Below are 19,209 nucleotides of genomic sequence, written 5' to 3'. Positions count from 1 at the left end.
GACCAGGAGCAGGAGAGGAATGGCCATCTCCAGTTCCTACCAGTCCAGCTAAGTTCAGAAGATGCAGTAAGTCAGAGGGGGAGTCTGCTGAGGACAAGGACACACATGCTGGTCCCAGTACCTCAGGGTGAGAGGGGGCATCTGACGTAGTGCCAAGGTGTTCTACACACACTATGAAAGGGAAGCCGCCCAAAAGGTTCTCAGTCACTAGCGTGTGGGTTGGTTTGGCTCAATGTGAACCAGAAAGTTTTGAGGAAGTGTAACAGTTGCCTCAGGCAGAAGCCAGGAAATGGCATGAGGCAATGGAGAACGAGTTGAACTCAATGAAGTCTCAAGGTGTGTTCTCCACCACAACGCTGCCAGCAGGTAAACAGGCCATGCCATGCGCTGTCATTGGGTTTACAGAATTAAACCCATAGCGACAGGAGCACCACAGTACAAAGCTAGGCTAGTAGCTAGAGGTTTCATTAAGAGAAAAGGGCTGCATTACACTGAAGTGTATGCTCCAACTTCTAGGAGTGAAACTCTGTGCTTGCTACTAGCAGTTGCTGCCCAGAGGGGTTGCCAGGTACATCATTTTGATGTGGATGTTGCTTATTTGAACTCGGATCTGAAGGAGGATCTGTACATGCTACCTCCTCCAGGGTTTGAGGGCAATAAGCCAGATGTAGTGCAGAAGTTACACAAATTCATCTATGGCCTCAAGCAATCGGCCAGAAACTGGAATTTGTGTCTGAATGAAACTTTGGAAAGTATGAGTTTCCGGAAGAGTCTTGCAGATAGCTGCCTGTACCTGAAGGGGTATTGGGAGAAAAGCAATAACAAACCTAGACAGCATCTTAAGAAGCAGAGACATCACCTTGCCAACAAAGGTCCGTATTGTTAAAGCTATTATTTTCCCAGTAGTGATGTATGGAAGTGAGAGCTGGACCATAAAGAAGGCTGATGGCCAAAGAATTGATGCTTTTGAAGTATGGTGCTGGAGGAGACTCTTGAGAGTCCCATGGACTGCAAGCAGATCAAACATCTCCATTCTGAAGGAAATCAGCCCTGAGTGCTCACTGGAAGAACAGATCCTGAAGCTGAGGCTCCAAGACCTTGGCCACCTCAGGAGAAGAGAAGACTCCCTGGAAAAGACCCTGATGTTGGGAAAGATGGAGGGCACAAGGAGAAGGGGACGACCGAGGACGAGATGGTGGGACAGTGTTCTGGAAGCTACCAGCATGAGTTTGACCAAACTGCGGGAGGCAGTGGAAGACAGGAGTGCCTGGCGTGCTCTGGTCCAGGGGGTCACAAAGAGTCGGACACGACTAAACGACTAAACAACAACAACAACCTGAAGGGTTCAGGAGAGACAGAGGAGCTAGTGTTGGTGTTTCTTGATGACACCATACATGTGGCTAAGACTGGTAAACAGGTGCAAGGTTTTGCCAAAGAACTTGAAAAGCATTTTAAACTCAAGAACCTAGGGCCGGTAAAGGTGTACCTAGGCGTCCAGGTAGATAGAACCGAGCACGAAAGTTTCTTTCTCAGTCAGAAACGCAAGATTGAGCAGTTGCTTGAGAAGTTCAAGATGGCTGAGTGTGCAGGGGTCAGAACACTCATGGAAATGAGCTACGTCAAAGACAGCTCGGGGAACGTTCTGAGTTCAAGAACGCTGAGATCTTTCAGTCAGCTCTAGGGAGTTTCCCAATGGAGCAGACCAGACATAGCATTTGCTACAAATCTGCTCAGCAGGGAAGCTACAAAGCCAGTGTGACTGCCTGGAATGGCATCAAGAGAGTGCTGTGGTATCTGCAGGATGCCAAAGATTTCTGCCTCAAACTGTCAGCTGAGGGTGACACACAGCTCACATGCTGAACTGACAGTGATTGGGCAAATCTTGGGGACAGGAAATCAGGGTCTCGGTTGGTAGTGAAGTTTGGAGAACCTCTAGTTGGGTGGAAGTCCCGAAAGCAAAGTCTCATTGCGCTTTCCTCTACAGAAGCTGAATTCAGCGTGTTGTCAGAGCTTTGTAGGGAACTGCAGCTCTACAAGTGTTTGGTCCAAGAGATCTGTGGGGAGTGTTGCTTGCCCATCACCGTTTGGTAAGACGATCAACCCTGTTTGACGTTGGCAGAGTCTGGACAGTTCAAGTCCAGAACTAAACATTTAGACATACATTTCCAAAATGTATGTCAGAGTGTCCAGACAGGCTTAGTAAAGCTGAAAATGGAGGGAAAATGTAATAAAAAATTACACAGCAAGGAAGGGCAGGGATCTTCAGTCCTCGCAATTGCTCATTGGGGCAAAATCCACTGGGAAGCACAGCCATGCTCACGAGGCCCAAGATATTGCTGACCTGCACCCAACACGCCCCCCAGACCCCCGCTTGCCCCCTTGGTGCCCCTACCCGTGTTGCAATGCCAGGCGCACGAAGCCCTTCCTCCCGTGTAGGAGGACGCACTGCTCTCCGGGGGCGGTGTCCAGCATCTCGGACGTGCCCCCCACCACAATGACCACCGCGTGCCCGGGGGGGCCACTCAGCAGGAAGTCCAGGGACCTTTTGTTGACTGGGACAATCCCTGGAAGTGGGAGAAAGCAAAGGTGCTTGTGGGTGTGAAACATCTCCAAGGGTTCCCTGCTTTGCAGAGGGTTGGACTAGAGGACCCTCGCGATTCTCCTCCAACTCTGAAATTCTGCGAGTCTATTCAAGGACAAAAGGGTCACTGGCAAAGGATCAGCGTGTCTGGAAGTGGTTGGAGGAGAGATGGTGGCTAACCGATTGAGGTTGAATCCTGACAAGACAGAAATACTGTTTCGGGGGACGGGAGACGGGCGGGTGTGGGGGACTCCCTGGTCCTGAATGGGACAACTGTGGCCCCGAAGGACCAGGTGCGCAACCTGGGAGCCATTCTGGACTCACAGCTGTCCATGGAGGCGCAGGTCGGTTCTGTGTATTATTTGCGCAACCAAACGCCCCTTTTCATTTGCACAGGAGCAAAGAATGGCAGGAAAAACAGACATTCTTGCTGGGGAATTCTATTCCCAGGGGCGCTAGAAGGGCATTCCTGAGAGTGGGGTGGTTCCTCCATTGGATGGGCCAGGCAGGGTTCTTGAAGATGGTCCTTAGGTGAGGGGCCACCCCACTCCCCCCCGCAACCATTCCTCTCTCTGTTGGCCTCACCAAAGCTCATCAGGTAGTCCCGGAAGACGGGTATGTGGAACAGCCCTGCAAGGGCAGCCAGGCTGGGGCGGAGGCCAGGGAAGGTGCGGGAAAAGCCCGTGGCCTCGGTGCCGAAGGCGGAAAAGGCCCCCGCGCAGCCGATCCCATGGGGGTGGGAGCCCAGGATGTAGTTCCGCGTTGGGGGCAGCTCGGCCGTCTTCACCAGCTGCAAGGCAAGAGGGGCGAAGCCTTTGGCATTTGGACCCCCACCCGAATGTCAGTGCCCAGATTCCATGGCCAGCAGCCTTTGAGGGCCGCCACCTCCTCCTTCTCCGTGATCTGGTCTCCGGGGGTTCCAGAGACCCTGCCAGCCCCCTTCTCATACCTTGATGGGGAAATAATCCCGGTGGAGCTCCCAGACTCTCCAGCGCCTCACCCAGTCACTGCGGCGCCCACCTGCGAAGGGAAGGGTTCAGGCAGGGGACGGAGTCAGAGAACTGTGGGGTTGGAAGGAGACCCCCAGGGGTCATCCAGACCAACCCCCTGCATTGCAGGAATCACAACTGAGGAATCCCTTGCAGGTGACCACCCGACCTCTGCTTAAAAATTCATATAATTAGTTATGACTCACTGATGCTTAATTTTAGTGTTTATTATTGAATTCCAATGGATTATTGCATATTGCTTTACTTGGTGTAAGTTATTTCAAAGTTATTGTGACTTTTTATGTAGGATCTGATTGTTACTATTAATACTTGATGTTTTATTATTAGTGTGTGTGTGTGTGTGTGTGTGTGTGTGTGTGTGTGTGTGTGTGTGTGTTGGAAACCGCCCAGAGTGGCTGGGGCAGCCCAGCCAGATGGGCAGGGTATAAATAAAATTATAATCAATCAATCAATCAATCAATCAATCAATCAATAATGAGGAGCAAGATGCTCCTTGGGGTCCCTTCCAACTCTGATTCCATGTTATTATTATTTTTGGGGGGGTCTTTTGATTCCTGTCAATTACAGGATTTTGTGTGTGTTTTTATAGCAATATTTAATAAATAATGATAAATACATAAATAAATGCAGCTGATTTTTCTGCCCTCCATACAGAGAGAGAGAGAGAGAGAGAGAAATGAAATGCCTTCTGCCGTTGTGTCATTTATTGGAAGCTGTTTTGGAAAATAGACAACAGTCAATAGCAGTGAGGAAAACAGGTTTGGGATGGTCGCACGCTGCCCCAGGGGAAGGGGGTGAGCTGGAGGAGGAGGGGCAGGGCGAGGCAGCAGCTCCAGCTGTGTGGGTCTGGGTGTGGGGCTCAGCACCCTTCTCAGACAAGGAGAGGCACCTTTTACCTGACCTCCGGGTGGGGTTGGGGGCAGTGCCGGATTTACCTATAAGCTAAACATTCTATAGTTTAGGGCCCCACAAAAATTTAAAGGAAGAAAACCTGGATCTACATTTCCGAAATATAAGATAAAAAACAAATAAAATAAAACCTACCTACAGGAACAGTGTTTTGTGTTGTTTAGGCTCCTGTGATGTAAGTCATGGGCCCCGCCTGCTAGCCTGTTCCCTTAATTTTCCCTGGTTTGCTCATTTCTATATATAGGGTACCTACGATCTGCATCTGGGACGCGGGTGGCGCTGGGGGTTAAACCACAGAGCCTAGGACTTGCCGATCAGAAGGTCAGTGGTTCGAATCCCTGCGACGGGGTAAGCTCCCGTTGCTCAGTACCTGCTCCTGCCCACCTAGCAGTTCGAAAGCACGTCAAAGGGCAAGTAGATAAATAGGTACCACTCTGGCGGGAAGGTAAACGGCATTTCTGTGCGCTTCTCTGGTTCGCCAGAAGTGGCTTAGTTCTGCTGGGCACATGACCCAGAAGCTGTATGCCGGCTCCCTCGGACAATAAAGCGAGATGAGCGCCGCAACCCCAGAGTCGGCCACGACTGGACCTAAGGATCAGGGGTCCCTTGACCTTTACCTTACGATCTGCATGGACCGGTTGCATGGCTTGAGATACCTATGAGGTCCATCAATTACGTTATAGCATATATTCAACACAAAAAACAGCAACAATTTGTTGTGGACAAAGGAGAGCTGGACATATAAAGGGCCCCATCACCTCCAGTAGCTTAGGGCCTCATCAAACCCCAATCCGGCCCTGGTTGGGGAGAATCGAACTCACCTCTCTGTGGCGTATACCAGTCGTAGACCCACCAGGCGAAATACAGAACGCTGATAGGCCAGAAGGAGGTGAAGGGCAGGTAGACCAGGAGAACGGAGAAGAAGGCACCTGGGGGGGGGGAGGAGATTCTGTGGAATCTTGTTTTTATGTTGTATGCTGCATATGTGATTGCCAAATTCTGATTTGAAAAACCAAATAAATAAATATGAAACCAATATCACAATGTGGACATAAAACTGGTTGTGGATGATATATCAATATATCGCCCAACACTACCCACAAGCAGCGCTGGGATTCAGAGCCCTGCCTGGGACCCCAACCCCAATTTCACGGGACCCGCGAGAATGTGATCTGAAGCCCCCCCCAAACCCAGAAGAACATTTTAGGTTGGAAGGGGCACCCCAGGGTCATCTAGCCCAACCCCCTGCGGTGCTGACTCCCGTCCAGACTCACCTGGCCCAAATCTGCTTTGGAAAGAAGAGGGGGTTTGGCTTTTGGGGGAGGGGGGTGAAATAAAAAATTTAAGGTGTTTTATATATATAATACATGTTCATAAATGTACCAAGCAAACACGTACATAAATATATAAACCACATGTCTGAAGCAGCACAGGAAAACAGCCCTGAAACCATTTTGACCCCCAAACTGACCAAATGATTTCTCTGCAAGTTCAACGGAAAATGGAAAAGCCTCCCCATTCTCTTTTCCTTCACAAATCCTGTGTTAAGGGTATGTCTGTGTGTGAATAGGGTGAGCCTGTGGCCTGGCTCAGGAACTAAGTATTTATCATTACGAAAGACTGGCCAGGCTCCCCAGGGTATCCAATCAAGTGAGAGTTAACAGGTATCCTGCCAGACAGGAGGTAAACAACGCACTCAGATTTCTGCTGTAGACCGCCCTTTCTGCGATGTGGGCATGATGTATCTGGGGGGTGGTCTTGAGCTACACCCCTTCTGTGATGTAGGTATGAAGTTTCTGGGGGTGGTCTTGGACTCCAGGGCGGCCAATTTAAAATGTCTATATAAAGACGGGCACACCTTGGTTCGGGGCCCTCCTCCTTTCCTGTGTGTGAGGGGAGCACCTTGTTGCAACAGTTCAATAAAGATCAGACTAGCTGCTTTGCTTCTCAATATTCTCTGCTTGGCCTCTGTTCTTTTCTCCTCCCGATGGAGAACCTGCAAAGGACTCTCTAAGGGCTCTTGTGTCCCCCATAAGGGAATAAGGGCAGATTTCCTTTTATTACAGGGGCCTGGCCTGCCAGAGGACCTCCCAAGGGCCAAGCTGCCCCTCTTCCCTGAGCACCCCCTGCCCCTCCCTCCCTCCCACCCAGCTCCCAACTTACCAAAGAAGAGGAAGGTGAGGACCAACTGGAAGACGCTAAGAGCCTCCAGGTGCTTCTGCAGAGCCATCTTCTGACCCTGGGTCTCAGGAAGAGATCCTGGGGAGAAAATCCACACGAGGGGGGGAGTTGGGGGGGATGTGCAGCAGGACTCCAGCCAGGAGGGGCCCCTGCCTTGGCAGAAGGGAGAGCGTGAAGACGCAGGTGTGTTCAGCACAGGTGGCCTCTGACCTGCATCCCAAAGCCCAGCTGCTCCCCTTCAGCCGTGCCCTCAGGAAGGGGGCAGCATGTGGGGCAGGAGGAGGAGGAGGAGGAAAGAGGCTCACTTGTCCAGAAGAATATGTTGTCTTGCCCGTGGCTGCAATGCACCCGTCTGTCTCTCTGCCACCTGCACTTTGGTAGCCAGGTGAGTTGGCAATAGGGATGCCGCTGTCACCCAGGTGAGGCAAAGGGGACCTGGCTGAGCTCTCCTCCTCCTCTGAAAGGAGACAAGGCATGTCAGATTCGTTTCTTTTGACTCCCAGCCCTGCCTGGCACCTGCCTTGCTGGCCCTCGGCTCCCTCCCCTTGGCCCTCATCCCAGGGCCGCCCCGCCCTCTTGGCCCACAAGACAAAGGTTGGGTTGCCAGGATCCATTGCCCCATCTGCCTGCCTCCCTTCTCCAAACCACAAAGAATGGAGGAAGCTGCTCTCGAGGAGATAATGATAATAATAATCAAATTTTATTTATATCCCGCCCTCCCCAGCCAAAGCTGGGCTCAGAGCAGCATAAAATGCAATAAAAAGCAGGGAAGAACCGTTTTCAAAACAACAGATGCGTTTCAAAATCAGTGGGACTTACGGCAGAACCATAAAGCGGTATAGTTGGAAGGGACCCTCAGGGGTCATCCAGCCCAACCCCTTGCAAGGCAGGAATCGCAGCTTTGGTGGCACTGTAGCTCTAGGGAAGAAAGAGTGCCTCTGAGCAGGTGCAGAGTGCTCTGAGGATCCGCAGCTGCAGCTGCCTCCCTTTCAAAGGGACCAAGCACAGCTCCTCCTGATGGCCTTTAGGTGCCCCTGGAAGAAAGACAGGGTGAGGAGTCCCCAGGGTTTCTGAAGTGGGTGGGGGTGTTCAAAGGTTGCCCCCTCCTCCGTCTCCTGCCAGGCAGGGCAGTGAGGTCCAAGCTGACCTGACCCTGGGGGGGGGGGGGAGGTGGAAATTACGCAAACCTTTCTTGGCAAGGACATTGCTTCCTGCCTCAGGGCAGGGCAGCCTCTCTGCAAATTAGCATTTATATATCCCAATACTTTCCTCCAGAAATCTGTAAGCATCAGACATTGCATAAGGAGACGCTTCAAAGAGGCTTATTCTTGTTTTGGCACCTCCAGCAACACGTCCTTGTAGATCATCCCTTTCTATACTGATGTATGGGAGCCCAATGTTATTTTTCGTTGTATAAGTCGTAGTTTATAATCTAATGGCACATTAGCCACAGAAGGTAAAACACTGGTTCACAAAATATATATATCAAAAAATCAAAACAATCCTATGAAAACATGAACACCCACAATTAAAATTCACAAATAAACATCAGAAGCCTGGAGGGCCTTCGGAATTCTGGGACTGTCCCTGGAAAATCAGGACACTTGGAGGGTATGGCAGGAAACTCTTAATCTCAAGGTCGCGGGTTCGAGCCCATGCTGGGCCAAAGGTTCCTCTTTTTCATTTTCAATTTTACAAAGAATCAAAATACAAACATCATATTTCTTTGACTCCCCCCCCTTTGTGGATCCTTAGGTTACAATTTTTGTTCTGCATCTCCTCCCTGACTCCAGTTATTATAAGTCCTTACTCCAATCCATGATTCGAATTTTTACTACACGTTTTCTGTCAAACTTACAAAGGATTGTAGTTGTTTACAATAATTTTTTTCCAAATGCATTTTAAACTCTCCCCATTCTTTATTGAAATTTGATTCTTCCTGGCTCCTGATTCTTCCGACGAATCCTGCATTGTGGGGGGGGGGTTGGACTAGATGACCCCCCGGGTTCCCTTCCAGCTCTACAATCCTATCAGTGTTTTTAAGTTGCCCATATATACAATAATAGAATAGCAGAGCTGGAAGGGGAGGGTCGTTGGTCTACCCCCCCCGTGAAATGCAGGAATATTTGGCCCAGCGTGGGGCCGAACCCATAACCCAGGAATGGGGAGGTGGGTTGGCTGGGGGTGGGGAGAGAGAGAGGAAAGAGACCCAGCCAGGAAGAGCAGGGTTTTTAAGGAAGAGGGAGGAAGAGGTGAGGGGGGAGACTGATTTGCACTTACCGTATTTTTCGCTCCATAAGACACACTTTTTTCTTCCTAAAAAGTAAGGGGAAATGTCTGTGCGTCTTACGGAGCGAATGCGTCGTCCCTGGAGCCGAATTGCCCAGGGGATAAAGCAGATCATGCTTCTTTTTTTGAAAGAGGGAAGGGGGTGTTGAAACAAATCTGCTGATCGGCAAGCGATCGGGAGCGAGATAAGGGAGGCTAGATATAAAGGAGGCTGCCTGGGAGGGGGGGAGGTAAAAGCCCATGGATCCTCAGGAATTTTACATTGGCTCACCCCAAATTCACCACCAGATCACACAGCATGTCCATGGCTACAGCCTGCACCAAACAAATCACGCACCCACTGTTTTGTGGGGCCGCAATGCGGCAAAAACCTGGTTACAAAGCACAGTTCCACATGGATCCTCAGGATTTTTGCATTGGGTTGTAGCCTTTGAGGCCTTTCCCACGGGTCGGGTGTGCATTGATCCCGTCAGCGAGCCAAGAAAGTTGCGAGAAGGCTGATCAGCTGGATGCGCTGCTGGCGGCTAGGTCATCTTTTCCTGAGAAGAGGAGAAAGCTTTGTTCCTTTCAGCTACTTTGTGTTATGCTTTGTGTTATACAGCAGAGCTAATGCATTTTAGGTTTGCATCCCCAGAGAAAGAATTTGGGAAGTCTTGAGGCCTAGTTGGGGTGACTGCACACTAATTGGGGTGACCACACAGTCAGGATTTGGGTATCCTGTCCCTTCATTCCCCCCCTCGTCCAGCTCGTCCCAAGGAGGCACTGGCTGATATTCTTGGGCTAGTGCTATAGTCTGGGGCCGAACCATTCGTGACACCATTTTATGCATCATATTTTGCAAGCACTGCAATAAGCAAGGTACACAGGGGCAGAAAAGAAGCAAAATTATCAATGGGCCTAGTGACATCATCAAAAGTCCTCTAGGTTTGGAAGCCAATCAGTCCACCAGGACATGTCCCATCCGTTCCAAGTAGGGACAGGGACATGGGCCACTTGTTCAATTTCTGCTGCCAAATTTCGAATAGCTTCGCCATGGTCAGAGATGTTAAAGCAACAGGCCCCTCCCTCCTGTCACATTTAACGCAACATAAAACCCGCCCTGTCGTGCCAGGAGAAAGTCCAGCCCTAAGCGGAGCTGAAGGACTGGGTGGCGTCTGCTGGCTGAAGGATTGGCTGCTCCTTGAGAACACAGACATTTTGGACTTAGAAGGTTTTAACAATGCTTTTGGATGGCATGCATATTTATGGTATGACATAAAGCATTTAAAAATCATATTGTCAGGAAAGCATTGTTTAATGTTTGGATAAGATATAGGGACTTGTTGGAAAATAAAACCCCAAGGTGGTTGTCACCAATGGAAGCAAAAGCTCAGAAAAAGCTCAATATGGAGGCCAAATGGCCGAAATATTGGGAAATTTTGGAACAAGGAGGAGATAGATTGAAACTGCAGTTTTGAGAAATTAAAAAACAAAGTGCGAGATTGGCTTCATTATTACCAGATAATGGAGGCATATAATTTGGACAAGAAAATTGGCTTCCAGGTGGAAAAATCAAAATTAGAAACAGAGCTGTTAGAACCTAGAACTAAGATTTTGTCAAAGATGTATAACTTGCTGTTGAAATGGAACACCCAGGATGAAATGGTGAAATCTGCTATGATCAAATGGGCACAAGATGTTGGACATAACATTATGTTTGCTGACTGGGAACAGTTATGGACCACAGGTATGAAATTCACGGCATGTAATGCCTTAAGAGAGAATATTATGAAAATGATTTACAGGTGGTACATGACCCCAGTCAAGCTGGCAAAAATTTATCATCTGCCCGATAATAAATGTCGGAAATGCAAAGAAAATGAAGGTACATTCTTTCACCTTTGGTGGACGTTCCCAAGGATTAAGGCTTTCTGGGAAATGATTTACAATGAAATGAAAAAGGTATTTAAATATACCTTCCTGAAAAAAACAGAGGCCTTTCTCCTGGGCATGGTCGGCCAACTAGTGCCAAAGAAGGATAGAACTTTCTTTATGTATTCATTGCAAAGTACTGGAAGACACAGGAGTTACCCACTCTGGAAGAATGGCAGATGAAGGTGATAGACTATAAGGGATTGGCGAAAATGACTGGCAGAATCTGAGACCAGGGAGAAGAGTCAGCGGAGGAAGATTGGAATAAATTTAAAGACTATTTACAGAAATATTGCAAAATTAATGAATGTTAGAACGATTTCGGATAGAAATTAAGTGGTTTCCCGCTGTAATGTTTTAAGACAATATAGGGGGAAAAAAGGTTTAGAAGCAGGTTAAAATTTATTGACAAGGATTTGCTGAACTAATAATTTGAATTGGAATACACAAAAGGGAGGTATGAGGAGGTCTGGGAAATAAGTTAATGGAAAATAAGTAATGGAAACTGTGTGTGTTTTTAATTATTTTTATTCTTGTATTTTTGTTATTTTTTCTTTTTCCTTTTTGATTTTTATTGTATTAATACTGAAAACTTTAATAAATATCTTATAAAAAAATAATAATGAAGGACTGGGTGGCGATTAACTGGAGGGCTGTGGCCGTGGCATTGGCGACAATCTCTACTACCGCTTGGAGTCTTATTATGCGGTTTAGATTATAAATTGGCCCCCTTGCCCCTGTGATTTTTTCTTCCTGATTCCATGAGGCCGGATCGTAATGGGCCACTATCCTTTCTGGAGGCCACTGATCCTTGCCCCAATTTTGGGAGCTGCCTCCTGCAACTGCTACTAGGTCAACCGAGCGTCTCCTCCGACGGGGTGCAGTGGCAATCGGCTCATAAATCCACATGGGAGGAATTAAAGAGGCTGGGAAGCACACTCCATACCATCTGTTTGGGAGGATATGATAAGCCATCTTTCCACACACCCAATACACATCATGTCCTTGAGCAGAGACACCACCTCCCCCTTGCCAAGTGTGTTAGGCACCTAGTTAGATTACAGCCAGAAAGAGTTCCTAGTGTGGACTCAGTCACGGTTGTCTGGGCTGGGAAGGTGCGATTACAACGGGAGGCCCCCACATATGTCAGATTGTTACTGGCGCCCTCAGACTGGTTCACACAGAGCCATCCAGTAATCCGGTGAACCTGGAAAGGGATAGAATGGTTCCATCAAAAAGAATTGTTTCCCAGAGGGCGGAAGCCAAAAATTGGGGCCGTAACTGAGGACTCATTCCAAGGCACAGGGAGGAGGGGCATTCCTTCCAAAGCATTTGTAGGTCCCAGAGTGCAGACCGTGCAATTGGTTCGGTTTGCAGAATAAGCCCCCATTTCAGCCATTTGCAGCCGTTTATTATTCGTGTTGTGGGCACCCCACTCCCGCATTAGCTGCTTGGTCACCCCAAGGGGTGTGGGCACGCTGACGGCCAGAGGCAGTAAAAATACCACCATGGCCAAAGCCATGGTCACCCACAGCCCTATCCTCACCACCTGGGCTCAGGGATCTATTTATCTATTACCTAGTAGGTTCTTTGGGCCAGGGGGAGGCTTTAAGTAATTCCTGGAGACTCCGGGTGGAGCTCTACCAGGTGGCAAGATGAGGAATCGGGCTGGGGCGTAATTCCCTGATTGAATGTCCCACACAAATACCCTCCCCTGAAAGAGTGGCGCAAGTCTCGTTCTTGCAGGAGCAACTGGGTGTTCCATTGTGTGGCAAGGTTTCAAAATCTCATGTTGGAGCAGCTTTTTGATGTGAGCTTGCCGCGTCCCTTCCAGAGTGAAACAGCACCTGGAAAAAAACCCTTTGACAAAGTTCCCAGGAAACTTGCTTTTTTTTAAGAAGTTACTCTTGAGGTCCTTGCTTAGAGCAGGGGGAGGGTAAACTTTGGCCTTCTGGGTTTATGTTGTTGGGCTGTAGCTCCTAATTAGCCCCAGGCAGTATGACCAGCAGTTCAGGAAGATGACATAGCAGCCAAGAGATAAGCATGCAAAACTGATGTCCTACTACTTGCATGAATCTGTATTGCCCTTAGATACAAGCCACGCTGTGCTGTTGCTGCAGCAGCCTTTAACAAGAACAAATGAGAATGAATCATTTGTAGAACAACCATTGAACAACCATTGTTGGATCAGGGCCATAGTCTTCCCACACAAAATTATTACTTGAGACAAAGTATTGCCAACCATTCAGCAAAGGATTATCCAGTTTCTGGGGCAGTGGGGGTACACTGTGTTTGTTTGTTAACTGATACGGAAAGGGGGGGTGCCTCCCTTCCTTTACCCTTCCACCGGTCACCAGAGGGTCCGAGGCGATGACCTCAAGGGCACCCAGCCCTACCTAGACCCCTCAGCCCCCACACCGTTGCATAAACACCACACTATACCCAAGCCCCATAAATAAAGTGCCTTTCCCTTTCTCTATACGGGCGAAATAAGCCCCTCTTTTCCTTAAGCCCCCTCTCGCTCCATCTTTACTGTGGGTTGACCGTATCAAGCTGTATCCTCCATTCACTACAATGGCTGCGTTCTACCCAATCAGAACCATGCATTCGCTTTGCAGAGCTAGCTCAGCGAGCTCCTGCACGCCTCATTTGATCTCTTGACAAGCTGCTGATGGTTCCCCGCTGGGAGAACAATGGAACCGAAACTCGTGAACCCATAAAAGTGTCAAATCTCGCAACAATGTATCTATTTTATTTCCGACTTCAATTATCAATATAAGAGTGGACTGAAACGGACTAAAACCTTCTAAAATTCGTATAAAATCAACAGCAACTCCGATTTCCGTGATCTTGGTGTCGATCGACTCAGTTTCTTCAGGACTTCATGACACCTCCTCTGTCTCCGTACTCAGGAAGACCCTAATCAGGTCAAATCACTCTGCCCAACCTTTCCTCCGGGCAATACCAGGTGCCAGACTTTACATATTTGGACTATTGTCCTCTCATCACCGATACTCAGGAAGCGCTTATCCGCGCATTTCTCCAGCTCTGCATATTCCCCCCTCCCTCCTTGGTATGTTAATCTCTGTAACCCAACCTCTCTTTAATGTATTCATGATGTAACCATGATGTATTTTGCACTGTATTCTGGGACATGGAGGGAGGTTTCAAAAACTCATGTCACCCCTTTCTCGCTGTTCAATCTCGCCTTGAACCTGTTGCACAATAAAATTGGATCTTCTGCAGCTTGCTCCTGTCTCCGGCTGAGCTCATTTTCCTCCACAGGGACCCGCGGACTTAGTCCGACGAACTGGGTGGCAGAGCAGCCTCGCACCCAGATTTTACCGTAACATTAACGAATGGGAAAGCAAAGAAGAATCTGGAAGTTTGTCCCTGAGTTCCAAAGTGCTTGCTCCAGGATTCTTCATTGAAAGGTACTGACTCTCCTGCCTTCTTCAGCCGCCGCACGAAATTCTCTGCTGAGATAAGACTTAGGGCGTTGGAAGCGCACTGGACGTTTACTTAACATTAAATTAATTAAAGTTTAATGGACAGGTTATGGGAGTTTGTACGTCAAGAAGGAGATAAGGAGTGCAGTTCAGAGCGATTTATGAAAGGACTGGAGTGAAGACAGAAGCGGTTCCGACAATGAAAGCCTTCAAAGCAGCTTGAGTCCTGCAAAGTGCCTAGAAAAAGTTTTAAACAGGCACTGCACAGTTTGTACTCGCTGGAAGACATCTTATTTCTCAAGGAGCCAACTCAGATGCTGGGAGACGGTCTACAGGTGTGTGAGTATTGTTCCTAAGCCCCAGGGAGGATGGCAGAGTCCCAGGAAAGTTTTGCTGTCCCGTTTACGCGACTCAATGGGAAAAATTGGCAAGATTGGAAGGCTAGAGTAAGGGTATGGTTACAAGCAAAAGAGTTGTGGAGTTGCACTGAAGCACCGCCTTTACAGGCAGCTGCAGACACGTCTGCAGAAGACAAAGCAGCAACAGCAGCTTCACAGCAACGCGACAAGAAAGCCCAAGGTCTATTAGTTTTGGCAGTGGGACCAGAGCAAATGCCTTACGTTTCTGAGTTAAAGAACACGCATGAGGTCTGGACGGTTCTGCAGCGGCTTGCAGATGAACAGGATAAAAGGCAAAGAGAAAGAGGTTTGTCATCAAAGGGGAGTTGCGCTGTGCCTAAGAGTGGGGATGCTGAGTTTGAGAAAACAGTAAATGCTTTTGCAGCTAGACACTGTTTTCCTCTTCCCACTGTGGTTCCTCTTCCCATTTAATCAGGAACTGCACACGTGAACCTGGTCAAGACAGCACCAAGGCCGTTACCCCGTTACCCCTCTATCTGTTGATGGACGGCCACCCGGACTCGGCCCCAGACACACTGATCAGATGCTTGGAGGCTGTGGCTGGATGGTTTCATGGGAGCCGGTTGAAGTTAAATCCTTCGAAGACAGAGGTCCTCTGGCTGGGACGGGACGACTTGGGACTGAGGGGGCAACTCCCATCTCTTGCGGGGGTGCAATTAGTGCCAGCACCGTCCGTTAAGAGTTTGGGTGTAATCTTCGATACCTCCCTCTCTATGGAGGCGCAGATTGCAGCTATAACAAAGGCGGCATTTTTTCATCTCCGCCAAGCTAAGCAGTTGGCTCCTTACCTCTCTCGCCCTGACCTAGCCACTGTGATCCACGCGACGGTCACCTCCAGACTGGATTATTGTAACTCGCTCTACGTGGGGCTGCCCTTGAGACTGACCCAGAAACTCCAGCGGGTGCAGGATGCCGCAGCGAGACTCCTTACGGGGTCTTCGCTTAGAGATCACATTCATCCGGTGCTATACAAGCTGCACTGGCTCCCGGTGGAGTACAGGATCAGGTTTAAGGTGCTGGTTTTAACCTTCAAAGCCCTATACGGCCTAGGGCCCTCGTACCTACGGGACCGCCTCTCCTGGTATGCCCCACAGAGGAACTTACGGTCTTCAAATAAAAACACCTTGAAGGTCCCAAGCCACAGAGAGGTTAGGCTGGCCTCAACCAGAGCCAGGGCTTTTTCGGCTGCGGCTCCAACCTGGTGGAACGCTCTGTCACAAGAGACAAGGGCCCTGCAGGACTTGACATCTTTCCGCAGGGCCTGCAAGACAGAGCTGTTCCACCTGGCCTTTGGTCAGGGCGCAGCCTGACTCCCTCCTTTGGCAATCTTTACAAGACTTTAGTTTATGGTTGCCATTAATCTTGATTTTAACTCATTTTTATAATGTTTTATAATGTTGTATTGTTTTAGTGTTGTTAGCCGCCCTGAGCCCGGCTTCGGCTGGGGAGGGCGGGATATAAATAAAATTTATTATTATTATTATTATTACCAGACAAGGAGTTCCAGGGGACGTCAGAGAAGAGGAGGAGGTCGTGGCTACTCACACAGCACATGGCTTCAGCAATGGCGTTGATGCAAGGGCGTGGCCAAGGCAGCAATCTACGCTGGTTGATCGACAGTGGTGCATCTCACCACCTGGTACTAAAGGGTTAAGAGGTAACAAGTCGCTCTAATCACTGAGCAGCTGGAAGTCATTAAGCATCCAGGAATGTGAGTTAGTTTGTATAAAGAGTCAGTTCACCCGTGTTTCTCTCTCTTCTTCCCCCCTTGACCTGACTCGCAGACTCAGTTTGTGGCCATGGGCATGTTTGCTGATATGAGTTCAGTTTAGAGTAAAGTTTTCTTTATGCCGGAGATAAAAGCATGTGTGCTTTATCGCCAGGGTTTTTCTTTTGTGAGTAAAGTTTTTCCCTGAGTTCCAAAGTGCTTGCTCCAGGATTCTTCATTGAAAGGTACTGACTCTCCTGCCTTCTTCAGCCGCCGCACGAAATTCTCTGCTGAGATAAGACTTATGGCGTTGGAAGCGCACTGGACGTTTACTTAACATTAAACTAATTAAAGTTTAATGGACAGGTTATGGGAGTTTGTACGTCAAGAAGGAGATAAGGAGTGCAGTTCAGAGCGATTTATGAAAGGACTGGAGCGGTTGCCGACAACGAAAGCCTTCAAAGCAGCTTGAGTCCTGCAACGTGCCTAGAAAAAGTTTTAAACAGGCACTGCACAGTTTGTAGTCGCTGGAAGACGTCTTATTTCTCAAGGAGCCAACTCAGATGCTGGGAGACGGTCTACAGGTGTGTGAGTATTGTTCCTAAGCCCCAGGGAGGATGGCAGAGTCCCAGGAAAGTTTTGCTGTCCCGTTTACGCGACTCAATGGGAAAAATTGGCAAGATTGGAAGGCTAGAGTAAGGGTATGGTTACAAGCAAAAGAGTTGTGGAGTTGCACTGAAGCACCGCCTTTACAGGCAGCTGCAAACGCGTCTGCAGAAGACAAAGCAGCAACAGCAGCTTCACAGCAACGCGACAGGAAAGCCCAAGGTCTATTAGTTTTGGCAGTGGGACCAGAGCAAATGCCTTACGTTTCTGAGTTAAAGAACACGCATGAGGTCTGGACGGTTCTGCAGCGGCTTGCAGATGAACAGGATAAAAGGCAAAGAGAAAGAGGTTTGTCATCAAAGGGGAGTTGCGCTGTGCCTAAGAGTGGGGATGCTGAGTTTGAGAAAACAGTAAATGCTTTTGCAGCTAGACACTGTTTTCCTCTTCCCACTGTGGTTCCTCTTCCCATTTAATCAGGAAATGCACACGTGAACCTGGTCAAGACAGCACCAAGGCCGTTACCCCTAGTTACCAGACAAGGAGTTCCAGGGGACGTCAGAGAAGAGGAGGAGGTCGTGGCTACTCACACAGCACACAGCACATGGCTTCAGCAATGGCGTTGATGCAAGGGCGTGGCCAAGGCAGCAATCTACGCTGGTTGATCGACAGTGGTGCATCTCACCACCTGGTGGCGCCATCTAGTGTCCGTTTGCAGAATTGCAGGCATTTGCAAACCCTTAAAGTTGTGACATTTGCAAACCCTTAAAGTGGTGCTTCAGGTTAAGAACAGTTTCAGGTTAAGAACGGACCTCTGGAACAAATTAAGTACTTAACCCGAGGTACCAATGTACACTGAATAGCAACAGCTGTCTGGTTGTATTTCCTAAACATAAAACATAAAACAAGCATTTCATTAATAAATGAAGTGGTCTGTTGTGAATTACTCATACCAAAAAGTAGCTTAGAGCATCTAATATAGGATTTCAATCAGTGGGCTCCCTTTATGGAATTTTGCTGGCAAGCTCTGCATTTCGCTGGGGAAAGAGAAGGGCCCTGAGCAAAATGCTCTCTGCATGTATTGAAAAGTTTTACAAAGCAGAGTCCCTCTCAGCACGCCCAGAGGCCTTTGCCACACGCCCTGAGAGGAGCGAAGTCAAAGACCTAAAGCCAAACTGACCCTGTTTATGTGTAATCGGGCTCAATCTCAAGGACCGGCTCCATCTGGGACGCAGGATGAGACCCTCCCTGCTTGGACTACTGCAATGCGCTGTACGTGGGGCTACCTTTGAAGGTGACCCGGAAACTACAACTAATGCAGAAAGCGGCAGCTGGACTAATGACTGGGAGACCACATAACACCGGTCCTGAAAGACCTCCATTGGCTCCCAGGACATTTCCGAGCATGTTGGTTCCAACCATGAAAGCCCTAAATGGCCTGAAAGGTCCAGTAGACTTGGAGGAGCATCTTCACCCCCATCGTCCAGCCCAGACACTGAGGCCTTCTGGTGGTTCCCTCATTGCGAGAAGCAAAGCTACAGGGAAGCAGGCAGAGGGCCTTCTCGGTGGTGGTGCCCGCGCTGTGGAACGCCCTCCCAGCAGATGTCAAGGAAACAAACAGCTGCCTAATTTTTAGAAGACATCTGAAGGCAGCCCTGCTTAGGGAAGCTTTTAATGGTTAATAGATTATTGTATTTTAATATTTTGTTGGAGACCACCCAGAGTGGCTGGGGAGGCCCAGCCAGATCGGCGGGGTACAAATAAATAATAATTTATTATTATTATTATTACTACTACTGCTACTACTATTACTACTACTACACAAGATCCAGTGTAACCAGTAGTTCTATAACATCACATAGCAACTTGTTTGCCCCGTCTATACCTAAGCTATTTCGTTTTCTTGATTTAGGAGGGTCGAGGGCAAAGAAACTCAAGGCACAGTTTGGTGTGTTTCCTGCACATCTGCAGGAACTGAAGCCCTTCATCCTCTGTGGCCCAGGCAGGGAATCTGCCTAAATCACCAAATAAACAGAAAATGACAACATGTGATCCTTAACCCTTCCAGGTGTTGTGCAGCGGGGGAGCGGAATCTAACCCGCAGCATCCCCACGTGCATCTTGCCGCGCTCCTCTGCCCTGCTAGCTCT

General features: G+C 48.8%; 1 protein-coding gene across 6 annotated transcripts in view; it reads right to left on the bottom strand.

The window, feature by feature from the left end:
• The window catches only part of LOC309355770 (2-acylglycerol O-acyltransferase 3-like), a 53,248-nt gene that overhangs the window by 6,524 nt on the left and 27,515 nt on the right, over positions 1–19,209 (bottom strand). Inside the window, exons 1-6 of one of the 6 annotated variants that reach the window (XM_081886893.1) lie at positions 7,501–7,737; positions 6,664–6,759; positions 5,322–5,429; positions 3,531–3,601; positions 3,167–3,371; positions 2,393–2,564 (exon numbers count right to left, since the gene is read on the bottom strand). The exons of 2 other annotated variants lie outside the window; for them this stretch is intronic. In XM_081886893.1, coding sequence (XP_081743019.1) covers positions 2,393–2,564; positions 3,167–3,371; positions 3,531–3,601; positions 5,322–5,429; positions 6,664–6,730 — 623 coding nt within the window. In that variant the 5' untranslated portion in view covers positions 6,731–6,759; positions 7,501–7,737. Of the gene's footprint in view, positions 1–2,392; positions 2,565–3,166; positions 3,372–3,530; positions 3,602–5,321; positions 5,430–6,663; positions 6,760–7,500; positions 7,738–19,209 lie in introns of those variants that run through there. 3 more of the 6 variants (XM_081886890.1, XM_081886889.1, XM_081886888.1) reach the window with 3 other exon arrangements.

The sequence above is a fragment of the Podarcis melisellensis genome (assembly GCF_964234715.1).
Source record: "Podarcis melisellensis genome assembly, chromosome: 13".
Classification (NCBI taxonomy): Eukaryota; Metazoa; Chordata; class Lepidosauria; order Squamata; family Lacertidae; genus Podarcis; species Podarcis melisellensis.
This window is presented reverse-complemented; position numbering and strand designations above follow the sequence as displayed.